At 49.9% G+C, this 12,711-nt stretch overlaps 1 protein-coding gene across 5 annotated transcripts in view; it reads left to right on the top strand.

Annotated features, from left to right (window-relative positions):
* The window catches only part of LOC411018 (kinesin 11), a 246,361-nt gene that overhangs the window by 212,618 nt on the left and 21,032 nt on the right, over nt 1–12,711 (top strand). For all 5 annotated transcript variants that reach the window (XR_410886.3, XR_410885.3, XM_394491.7 and 2 more), the window contains exons 7-8: nt 1,921–2,109; nt 11,662–11,755. Coding sequence is in view for 3 of the 5 variants with exons in the window: in XM_394491.7 (XP_394491.6) it covers nt 1,921–2,109; nt 11,662–11,755 (283 nt within the window). In the remaining 2 variants the exon portion in view is untranslated. The remainder of the gene's footprint in view (nt 1–1,920; nt 2,110–11,661; nt 11,756–12,711) is intronic.

Genomic DNA, 12,711 nt, shown 5'->3' with positions numbered 1-12,711 from the left:
AGCTTATTTATCAAAAAATATAAATACCCGAGAGCGATTACAATCCGTCCCGAATATTTACGTTTCGATTTTCAACGAATCCCCAACCGAAATCCTTTCATCCGGTCAATTTTCGCGGTCTACGGAAGCACCAGCTCGAAAAGTTTTCTCTCCAAGTATCCGGATCCTCGAGAGGGGTGGGGGTTAATTAATTCGCATAAATTTCGCGTGTGTCCTGGCTGGGAAGAGGGGACGCGACGATTCGGCGATGGCGGCGAACTTCGATGCCTTTGAAGTTTTCCCCGATATCGTGGGAGCGGTTGCGAGTCGGCCAGGAATTTTCTCCTGGCGCGTTTTATCGACGATCGTGGCGGCGGTGATGGTGGTGGTGGTGGAGGTCCGGCAGAGTGGAGAATCCACCGCGCCTCGCGGCAGATTCTCGACGGAGAAAGAGAGCAGGAGGAAGGGGGAGGAGAGAAACGTATCCGCGTCGAGGGAACACGATTCTTAAACTCGTTCGTGCGGAACAGATATCCGGTCCCGAAATCAGCCTCGTTACGAGATATATGTACACACACAAGGGTCGGAAACAGAGAGAGAGAGAAAGAGAGGAAGACAAAGTGATTCGCGCGAGTACATGCAAAATGGAGGGTTGGAAAGAGGGAAGGGGGGAAAAAAAAAGAAGAGCGAAGAGAAGAGAAGAGGGAGAGAGGTGGAGGCAATCGATACGCAGAGTTTTCTCAATGAGATTGGAAAGGAACTATTTTATTTCCGGTCGCTAGCACTCGGTCTTTTCACGGTAAACTACTAGGAGTACAGAGACGCTCGCCCTTCCTTCGAAGGAGGAAAAAAGTAGATATCGAGTGATGGTGGAAAACGAGAGAGAGAGAGAGGGGTGATTCTTTTTTCGAGAGCGAGCCGTTCCGTATGCAAAAGATAGAACGTGCGCCGCAATCTGAACGAAATCTCGAAACGCAATTTCCTGAACGGCCGACCGAGCGTCGCGCGTCGGCCTCTGTCCTCTCTCCTCTCTCCTCTCTCTCTCTCTCTCTCGCCGATCGAACCATCCATCTTCGAACCATGAACGCGACTTTAATCACGCATCCATGCATCCCGTCGACCACCACTTTCCGCCACCGGCGTTGTTTCTCTTTCCGTATCGCGTCACAGCCGATCCTATCTCACCGCGTTATCTCTCGGTTTCATCCGCGTTACATAATGACTAGCAAGTACCATTCCGATGTAGCATCGGGTATCGAACGTTGTAGCACTCCGAAGCGAGATTAGTCTCTCGAGACAGCTGTGCAATTTGCCACTCGTAAGTCTGAAATCGATATCTCGTCTCTCTCTCTCTCTCTCTCTCTCCCTTTCTCTCTATCTCTCTCTGTCTATCCCTCTCTCAGCCGACGTCGAATCGACGTCGATCGTTTAAGATGGTCGAATTAGATCGAGATGATATCGAGGCGAGCGTGGAGACGCGGAGTGTCGCGATTCCTCTCCTCCGTCTTATCAAAGTTCATCGACCCGATGTTGTTTCAGTCTCTGAGCCGGCTGGCGGCTTTAAACGGCAGCGTGAGAGGAGCAGCGCGAGATGGTTCATTGAACCAGATCGGTTAATGTGGGTCGTCGTAATTCTAGACCGGGTCTATTTTACGGTTCAAGCTGTCCATCAGATAATTCTGATGAGGCTATTGTTCGGTCAGAGAGAAGATTTCATTCGTTACGTAATATTAAGCTATTCCAACGGATTTCGCTGGATATTCGCATCGAGAGGGACGATCTATTCTGGTCTAATTGCTCTTTGCTCGGTCTCTCCTCCGGGATGGATGGATCAACGACCCTTTTGATAATAAACTCGACGACATTTCTCTCTCTCCCTCTTTCTCTTTCCTTCTCTTTCTCTTCTTCAATCTAACAGTCTTTTCGTCTTCTTGATTGCAGGTAAAGGTAATGCTGAAGGTGTCACCGGGGGAAGGTGGAAGTTTCTTCAACGCCGACAAGAGAAAGAAACAGGTGACGTTGGTCGATCCCACGGCTGGGCAATCTTCTTCGGCGGACGATCGCAGGCCGACCGTGGCAGCGCCGAAAATGTTCGCCTTCGACGCGATATTCACCGAGGAGGATTCCCAGGTAAGCTTCGAAATTCGACGAATTTTCTTTGTCCCCTCCTTCTTCGAGTTCCTTCGAGCGAAACGTGGCGACAGAGAGACGATGGCCACCGTTTTCTCCGCCGCCTAGGAGGAGGGATTCGAGGGAAGGAACTAGGATAAATAGCTGAAGACGAGGCGGCGGCGAGATCTTAGGCGAGGGAAACTTTAAAGGAGGGAGGAAGAGAACGATGGAAAAGAAATCGAAACGTTGAAAACGTCTCTACGTGCCCCTCTGCCCTCTGCGCTCATCCTAGAGACGCGCGAGACGTCCCTGCCGGGCGCATAACTAAACTAATTTCCCGACCTCTAAACTCCACCTCTCGACAGGAAAATCCAACCTCCCTCTTCTAACCCGCGGACCCTCGGGCGAGCGTTGCTCCTTGCTCCTCGCTCCCCCTTCCCCTCCGCCAGGAGACCAGCTCGATTCGATGCTCGTGATTATTTTCGAATTCGCGCGTCCTCCACCCTTCCACGATTATCCTCCGTCATTCGCGATTATCCTCGGTCGAAAAAGAGAGAAGACCGATCTCGCCCATCGCAGAAAATTCCGCCAATCGTAATCGCGCTTCGGTCCGAAACTTTGCAACATTCTCTCTCTCTCTCGATTATCCATAGGATGAATGGAAGAACGGATCGATCAGTTTCCCGAAGACAAGATAGCGTAACGTATCTTTTCCCCCCATCGACACCGTTTACCACCGGCGAATTTTATTGGCGTGGCATTGATGAACGACATCGCGAATGTCATCGGGGAGCTCAACACCGGCACCGTTATAATATCGCGGGATGCACGTGGTATATATATATATATACACACACACACGCACATGTACAAGTACACCGAGATATTTCGATGCTCTCCGGGGACATTATCGAGCGTCGGATTCAAATGAACCCGGAGCTACTCGGTTTTCCCTGCTCTACCAGCTCGCCACCAACTCTCTCTTTCTCTCTCTCTACGTTTCGGCTCCTCTCCACGCCGCCCTCTCTATCCCAGCCAGTCCTCTCTCCAGGGACTAGCCCTTCGTTCCCCGCCGCTGGCGCGTTCCTCTGGCCCTTTGACGCGAGTCGCGCTCCCCTACGCTCCCCCGCCGCACAGTGTTTAGAAGAACGATGCGAAAAGCGATCGATTGATTCGATCAAATGTCCGCTTTGGCCGCGGACGATTGTCATCCAAAGTCACAATAGCCTCTCCTCCTCCTCCTCTCCCTTTTTCTCTGCCGCAATCGCGTCGTGTATCCACGGCCTCGTTCCTCTTCCAAACTTGCAAGTCGAATTGCGGGGACAGGGAGGAGAGAACTCGCGGAGAGAATGCGCGCGTCCGTCCTGGGGGACGCGGGTCCGTCCTTTTCGACGACCGCCCGTCAAACGCAGACATCCCCCTTCCCCCCCCCTCCCGGTGAATATTTTAAAGGCGGCGTCGATCCCGAAAGTGGTTCGTCTTTAACCAGTCTCTCTTCTCTCCGATTTTTCCGTGTCGCCGCCACTCGCGACACGAGCCAACTTGACTTTTGATCTTCTATCGATTTAACGGAGAATGATTACTTTTTTTTTTTTTAAAGTTCGTCAGGTGTAATAAATATCCTCCCTTACATCGTTTTTGCAAAGAGAATTCGTCCATGTAATAGAAAAGTTCCATAAACTTGCTCAACAAAATCCTCCACAATATTGATTCGATGTCCTGAATCTTGATCAATTCTTTTTCCTCGCATCTCGTCGAGACGATTGATCGTTCAAGGCTTCAAAAATGCGGATTTCCAATGGGTGAAATTACGCGCGGATCGAAAATGTAATTCCCGTGGACCGATAATCTTCGAGCGGCGGATACCTTTGTCGATCCGAGTCCGCAAATACGCGGACCGCGGACAGCCGACCGCTATGCGGAGACGCGTCCCAATATGACGCGCAAACAGACCGCGCCAGTTTGATTATGGGTCAGTCGTAAATTACCATCGTGGATGGAAGCCGATCGATCGTTTAACGGCATCCCGGCCGTGGAACACGTTCGAAACTTGGTATTTCGCCAAATAATTATTCGAAAGGTAACAACTTTGAATCGGCGAGGCGTTTCTTCGCGAACGCGCTTCGAAATCGTTTCCGACGAAGAGGAAAGAAACGAGAGATGGGAGAAAAATGGTGGAGAAAAGTTGGCGGATATCTCGACGAGAAAAGAGGAGAAAAAGCGTAAGGAAAAACGCGTTTCCTTCGGATCGACCGAGTCGTCGATAAATTCGTAATATCGGTGGCTGTCAGGGCCATTCATCGTAGCGAGTTGCCGCCATTACGTAAGAATAGACACGTACGTGGGCTGCCAGGGAGGGAGGGAGGGAGGGTAGTTTCACTCTCTAAGTTTATTTCCGCGTGGAGGAGGAGGAGGAGGGAAAAACTGGAGGGAGAGGAGGAGATAGGAGCCAGGTTTCCCAGGAAAATGTCTTTGAAGTTCCAATTTGTTAGAAGCTTCCTCTTCCCTCGTTGGCCGTACGTCGTTACGCGAACGCGCTTGGATGGTGTCGTTTACGGTGGCGGCAATTTGCCAAGGATAATACTTCCGAATTTTCGTTACGTTATACGTACGAAAATTTCGCGATGCAGCTTCCGGGGAGAATCGAAGGAGGACGGAAGAAAGGAAGGAAGGAAGGAAGGAAGGAAGGGATATATAAAATTCCATCTCTTTCCCGTCTCTTCCGTGAAATTGCTTTTTTCGATCAACGGGCCAATTAACGATAAGATAATCGCGGTTCTCGCGACAACAAAGCCCGCACGAATAATCTTCGTGGCGTGCGAGACAATTCCTCCGTTCTCGACTCCTCGTCCGGATACTCGTGCTGGATTCTCTCCCTCCTCGTGGACAGAGGGATGAAAGAAAGGCTGTCGATCTCAGGTGTCGTCCACGGCGACGACGGTGGAAAAGGACGGGAAGTGCCCTCGGTCACGGATCCCGTTCGGTGTGCAAATGAAACGTGGGCCAAATTAATTGAACATCCATCTCAATTACGGCACGGTCCGTAGGTGAATGCGAGCTGGGCCAGACGCGCTCGAGATCTTATACGCATACTGTGTACAGCCGCGTATATCGCCGCTGGCCAACGACAATTCCATCCCCGCGAACGAGCTCGCCAGGACAATGCATCCTGGACGGAATAATTCACCGGGGCCATTATGGTCGGTCCAGGACAAGGGCTTTATTATTGACTTACGACTAATAGTCACGCTGTGGATTACGCGCCCGTGTGTACGCGCCCGCGATACGTACGCGCTTGCGTACATACCTACCCCTCCTCTCCCTCCCCCTCTCCCTCGTTCTCACTTTCCCCGTTGCGCGTATTGCGGGAGCGGGGCAGAGGCGGAGGCGCAGAGCTTCCCTCCTCTCGCGACGTAGCGTGGCTTCGATCTATCGCTCATTTCCCAGCGAATGCTAATCGAACAGGAGGCCGCAAATTCACGGTGCGTGGCTTCTTGTTCTCCTATCCTTCGGGTTTCCGGCTGTCCGACCGACGGAAAATGGATCGAGCGCGGCCTGGATGTCCTCCCGTCCCTCCCCCTCCACCCTCCGCGGCAGACGGGATTAGAGCCGTATCGACGCCGGGATTCTTATTAAATCCGACCAAGTCCAAACCCCGACCGATTCTTATTAAGACGAAAGAATACCTTTGCCGCTCCGCTCAGCTCTAATTTGCCGCCCGGTTTCGATTATGGAGATTACCGAAAAATTATGCTCGACCCCTCCCTCCCTCCTCCTCTCCGCTCGCCGCGAGATTAAAGCCTGGAGGGGGAGGGTTGGATCGTTTGCGGTTGAATCGTTCTCTCGAAGATGGGTCTTTTTTTTCTTCTTTCTTTCTTTCTTTCTTTCTTTTTTTACGTTTCGACGAGGATAAACGAGGTTGAGATTAGGGGGAGATAAAGTAACGCGAATTTTTTTCAACCAAAATGTGGCGCACGCTCCACGCACACGTATTATATCCCCCGTACGTATTATGAAAACGTGTATGCACCGTGCTTCGCCATCGTTTCGAACGGTTTAAAACGGTCCGACGGACCAATAAATTCGGGCCACGTGCTTTCCCTTGGCTAATCCGCTTTTTCTATTTTTTTCCCTCCCCCGCCTCCTCCCCCTTCCCCCTTTTTTTCTTTTTTTTTTTCAACACGGTTGATCGATCCACAAAGCAAACGCATCTCCCTGCCCCTTCCCCCCGGCTCCCGTTCCTCTTCATCAAAATTCGTTGGCCGCGTCACAGCCAGGCTGCTTGCCATTATTCCTAGAATACTAACAACACAGGGCAGCATTTATCCATCGATCGAGCGAGTCGTTCTCCTCCGTTCCTCGTTCGTTTGGGGAAGGACGCGGCCTCGCCTTCCCCGTGTAATCGATGCGCGCAAATCGGGATCGCGCGTTAGAAGAAACCTATCGTCCAGATCTGAATAAGCTAACGAGCGAGCAGAGGGGTCGATATCGGGCGCTCCTCTAACGGAGCGCGAGTTGAACGCCATGGCCGTAATCTGTAAACCAATCATACGGGCTCGTGGAACGGATCCAACCCCAATTGGCCGCATCCACATTCCTTGTTCTGCCTTCCTCCGTGTCCGACCGGATCTTCTCGCACAGCCCATCCCGGGGCGCCGCATTTCCATATTACAGTAAGATTAATTCGGGCCACGAGCGACGGGGAGGGGGAGGAGGGAGGGTTCAGGAAGCCCGGTGATGAAGTTTGGCAGGTGTCTGACACGCGTCAGCCCTTCCAAAAGCGAGACGTCACTCTGCCGGAGATCGTGCATTCCGGTCAGCGGCGTGCCTCCCGATCCCCTGCCTCCCTCCTCGAAATCGTTAGAGAACGCGAGGGGAGGAGGGGGAGGAAATTGCTTTTATTCCCTCTTTCGACCCTTCCCCTCCTCGGTTTATCCGCTACGCGCGATTTTTTTTCCAAACAGTGCCGACGAGAAACACTTTTAATTATTTTTAACAACCGCTGTTTCAAGCGTTTCGGGAAATTCGTCGGGGATAAAAAAAAAGAGGAAAAGAGGGAGAGGGGGAGGGAGAAAAAAAAGAACGCAGGCACGCAGGTGGAACGAGGACGGAAGGGAGAGGCGGGAACGAAACGCGGATAGGGTTACTAACGATTTCGATTTTGCATCGGTCAAACCGAGCGTTGGATTTCCCTCCCTCCCCCTCTCCCTTCGATGCTTTTTTGATCCGACCAGTCACCGAGGTGACTAGGGCGGCCCGGTTCGCTGTTCCAGGTCCTAGGAAGAGGGTTCGTTCTCGTTCCCCAGGCGCCAATGACGCCAATCTCCCGTGTAAATCGCGACATATTTCACCGACCTCCCGCTCTTCTCTCCGTGGGCGCCCCCTTCTCGCGCCCACCCTCCGCCGCTTTCCCGCTTTGACAACCTCGTGAACGCTCTTACCGCGATATACTTGGAGTGAAAAAAATCGGATAAAAAGTTCTCCTCCCGTTATCCCGAGGAGGAGAAGGAGGAAGAGGGTTAACTCCTCCCGTCGACGTCGACGATTCGAGAGGAGCTGAGCCTTGAGGTCTTGGAGAAGATCGACGATAAGGATAAGGATCGATCCGTTTCGGGATCCGCTCGAATGTAGTCGATATCGGAATTTATTTATAAGTCGGCGGACGAGTTGTCACGGTGCGGTGGGCAAAAACCGGATGTCACGCGTACAAATTGCGGGGGATGCAATTTTTGGAATTATCGACTCGTGAACGAGCGCGCGAGTTTTCCACCGCGTGCATGCGCGCTCGTAGACACGCGGCTGGACGAGAGCGAAAACCATCATCCCCCTCGGCTCTGTTTGTTTTTGATACGGTTTTCATCGAACGACGGTTCACGCGCCAGCTGCGTCTACACGCAAATGGTAAACCGCCTACTTTCCTCGCCACGATGTAGATAATGGCCTCGACTGTGTAACTCGCAAAAGCCCGTAAAATCGGTGCCAAGTGTCAACCGGTCGCGATATACATTCGCCTACGTTGCGTACCCGTTATTTCCTTTCGCTCTACTTAAAATTGTCTGAATTCTAAACAAGGAAAAAAAGAGAGGAAAGAAGAAAATTAAGAAAATGTATTTCTATTTCGACATTTCGAATTCGTTCCTTTTTTTTCTTTTTTTTTTCGTTCCATTTTTTTAACATGATTAACGAAAGTTGATAATAGCGAGAGGTTGTTTTTCTTGCAATTATTTAAATTACCCGTTCTCGTATTCGGCGTATATTACGGTGTATATTGTAATCGACAAACATGATTTTCGTAACGTTCACGCAATTAACCGATAGTAAATTGGACCGACGGATGTTATTCTAAATACATTGTTGACAGATACATCGCATGCCCTGATAATTCAAATTCAACGTGATTTTCCACGGGGCGAATTAACTTCATCAACGTCTATCCCAATAACCGATTTGACAAACTTCATCTCCCATGAATCATAACCCGTTCACGCTCCGTGTAAACATATTCATTCCTCTCTAATTAGCGGGAATTTTCGCCGGGATCCAAACGTTTAATCTTCGCTCCCCCTCCCTTTCCTCCGAATCGAATAAACCGAGAATTCGGTTTATTTCCGAGAGAGAAGAAACTTGCCAGTTAACGAATCCGCGAAAATCGCCCCGGGTTTAAGAAAATGGAAGCGGTCGCGACACCTGTTCCCTCTTCCACACAGGCATCGAGGCATCTGGAAACTTGAGAATTAAGAGATTCGTGGAGAAAAGGGGGAGGAAGAGGGAGGGGGGAGGGAGGAGTCATTCGATTATTTCCACCCATTAAAAGCCTCCCTTAACATCCAATCGCGAACGCCATTCCTTTCCCGCTACCACCACCTTCTTTTCCAACTTTCTTACACGAGTTTTACATTTCGCCGGGAAGGGTGGTGGTGGTGGTGGTGGTGAACGGGTGGGAAGGGTGAAAGGGATGAGATAGGAAGGGAGAGGATAGGAAGGAGCGTAACTCTGCAAGTTCCTCGACCAAGAAGCTTATCTTGGGCCACGAGCATCGACAACCTTCTCACTCTCTCTCTTTCTCTCCTCCCTTTTCTTGTCGGTATCATTGGTATTCCGCGCAGTGGCGGCAATATTGCGTTACCGGAACGCGTCCTGCAAGTGGAATCTTCGGCTACGACTCAGGCCACGATGACACCCGAGCAACGTCTCTTGTAAGTCACACCGCAGAGATCCCCCTCCTTCTCTGCCTCTCCTTTTAATTTACACTCGCCGAAATTAATGTCGGAGTCATCCCTCTCCTCCCCCCCCCATCGTTCGGTAATAGAGACGGTTGAATTTCTTCTTCTTTTTTTCAATCGTTCCTAGAGCTCTCTTCCGCAAAGCTTCTTTCAAGAAAGGAAGAAAGGAAAAGGAAATTCTTGTCGAGAAGTTGTCGGTAACAAATTTCACTTCGTTTTCTTAAGCGTTCCCCGGATAGACGGTAAGCTCCTCTTTTTTTCTTTTTTTTCCCTCGGTCGGGACATCTCTATGGTAATTTTCTTCCTTTTCCTTTCTTTCTTTCTTTCTTCCTTTTTTTTTTTACGGTGTGTCTGAAATCGCGAAAACGGTTCACACGGTACGAAAATTATCGAAGCACTGAACTCTCTCCCTTCCAGAGATATATCTATTTCTTCCTCCGTATCCGGTTTTTCAAACTCAAACCGGCGCAATAAATCCTCTCCCGCGTCACGTTTGCGGAAAAATCGAATCGTTTGAAGCAACGGCGAAAGGGAAGAAAAAAAAAAAAGAAAGAAAGAAAAAAAAAGATTAAAATTCGACGACGCATTATAAACGAGGCACGAGAAACGGTCGCCGAGGGGATGTTTTCCGCGCGGTGAAACGACGAGCCAACCCCTTTCGTTCCTCTCAATTCCGAGCGGGATCGCGGAATCAAGTGTTTGAGATTATGACGGAGGCTTCGGTCACGTATTTCATTAACCGTGATGCTGTCGGTTCCGGAGGGGGGAGGGAAAGAGAGAGAGAGGGAGAGGGAGAGAGTGAGCGAGCGAGCGAGCGGTGGCGAATCTCTCGAGGGTGCAGGTAGCCGCGAAATATGTTTGCTTTGCGTTACATCCCCCTGGGATGATCCCGTTATAATTATGAATGTCCTTGTTGTCCCGCGGATCTCTTCTTCTTCGCCTCTTTCTCCTTCCGCCTCCCCCTTTAATCTCGTCGAGGGTATTCTCGACGCGAGTTTTCATCGCTTCTCTTTTTTTTTCTCCCCCAGGACGCGACAATCATCCGTGGATCGGTTTCGCTTCCGAAATCCAAATCCATCCCACCGTATCGAAGATTCGGGCAAAGACAAATTGGAATTACTGTATCGGAGAATGTACCGGACTCCTTATTTCCGTTCCCTTTAAAGGCAGAGGGGGGAAAGGAGAAAAACGCAGCCCGAAGGGTTTCCAAATCGCTCGCTTCGCGCAGTTCCTTCTTTTCCAGTCGTGTCCCTGGAAAACTATCTCTATCCTCTTTTCCCTCTCTCTTTTTTTCTTCACTCCTCGAAACTCACCGCAAGCTTTCATCTCCCCCTTTTCCATCTCGGGCCTCGAGATTCATCCGATTCTCGTCCGCGAAGATTTCAATCTTGTTTGGTCGAGGTATCGACACGTTCTCATCTTCCTCTCCCGATATTCCCGAGCAACCTGCTCCCCTTCCCTACGTTTCCCTCTCTCACACTCGCGAAACGTTCGTCGCGAGAGAGAGAAAGAGAGAGAGAGAGGAAAATGGTCGATGTCTATATATCGATCGGTCAGGGCGAATCGAGTGCAGCCTCGAAGGAAATTCCCGGTCGCTTCCGCAGGAAATTCGTGGAACGAGGGACCCTTCGCACCCCTCTTCCATCCATCCTCTCTTCTTCCGTTTCTTTCTTTCTTTTACCCTTCCCCTCTTTCTCTCTCTCTTTCCAAAAATTCATCTATTACAACGTCGTAGATGCATCTCTTAACCAAGCCTGGCGAAAGACAAAGGAAAGGAAAGGGGTGAAATTCGACCGCGGTGTCCTTCTATATTTCTGGAAAAGACTTTTCCAGTCTATGAATATATTAAAAGCAAACAAAGCGGAGCACGGCTCCTCTCGTAATCTCTCTCTCTCTCTCTCTCTCTCTCTCTCTCTTTCTCTCTCTCTCTCTCTCCGTACCAAAGGACGCAACGCTCGTCCCGTTTATTAAACCGTCCCGCAAACGCTTTCTTAAGTACTTTAAGTTAAGCTTCGTCGTTACCCTCGAAAGTCCTGGCTGGTGTCTCGTCTTCTCCCCCTCCCCCTCTCCCTTCGTCGCGATGAGGGAACAATTAAAATCGCGTCCATCGTCGGTCCAAAGCGCCTCGGCTGTCGTTAAGTTAAATAACTTAACCCGAGGGCCTACTCTCTTTGGACGATCAAATTAGATATCAATATTATCGCCACGCTCAACTTAGAGGAGTAGCATCTCTCTAGATTATCTCTAAGACGAGATTGTCGCTCGAGATTTTCGCATTTCGTTTCCCCCTCTCCCTAGTAAAGTTTTCTCTCTCTCTATTTTCTTTTTTTTTTATTCTTCTTTACAGACCGAGATCTGCTCGAGCGCTCTGACGGACGTGATCCACGCGGTCATCAACGGAACGGACGGCTGCCTCTTCTGCTTCGGCCACGCGGGATTAGGTGAGTGTTCTAACGATTAACTAACGAGACGTACGAGATGTTGCATCTCGAACGGGATAAAGAAACGGGTTAAACATTTTTCATCGTCCTATCACCAAGGGATGACAACGTTTCCTCGCTGCCTTATTTCCCCTCTGTTCATTGTTCCGACAAAGTTCGACGTCCTCGTGGACAAACCGCCATTGTTCGTCCCTCGTCCTGACAGAACGTGGACAAACAATTACGTAAAATATTATACTCTGTTTTTCTCTGTTTGAGTCATTCCAAAAAAAAAGGAGGAAGAAAAATTTATTTACGTTCGGAATCAAAATTTTTCAAAAACTATTGTTCTTGTGTTCATCATAATTTCCCTGTGATCCTTGGGACGATGATGAAATCACGACGCGCCATCGACGAAGTTGATTGTTACGTTATAATATTAAAAAAAAAAAGAAAGAAAGAAAGAAAAAAAAAAGAGAAAAAACTAATAAAAGTTCGGTAATAGGCGGATACAGGGGAGCGGTAAGCGCGAAAAAGGTTAATAAAAACTTGGTGGGATAAAGTTTGCCTTTTTCTAATTACGCGTGCACCGTGAAAGAATACCAAATCCGATCTACTGAATTTTCAATATCTCTCTTCCGTAACTCTCCGACGACGAGTTCTCGTTCCATCTCTCGGGCGAGGAATTAGCAATTCACAGGCGAGGCGTGGATTCTTTATTTACACGTATCCCGACGAGTAGCAGCGTCCATTTTCTCAGCCAGCCAGCTTCGCCGTTTTCATCGCCGCTCGCCTCTCCAAGAAGGGAAAGAGCACCGTCGTCGTCCGAGACGACGCGCTCGCGAGTTGTTTTACATTTTAAGTAGTGATATCGAGTTTGCATGCAAATGCATGATTATGCGAGGAAACCGAGGGGAAGGAAGGTTTTCTCGGGTCGACGAGAAGGAGAGGCCGAGAGCCGCGAGGCGGGAAAACGA

This window comes from Apis mellifera, linkage group LG4 (assembly GCF_003254395.2).
Source record: "Apis mellifera strain DH4 linkage group LG4, Amel_HAv3.1, whole genome shotgun sequence".
Lineage (NCBI taxonomy): Eukaryota > Metazoa > Arthropoda > Insecta > Hymenoptera > Apidae > Apis > Apis mellifera.
Note: the sequence above shows the minus strand (reverse complement) of the source record. Positions and strands in the feature narration are given on the sequence as shown.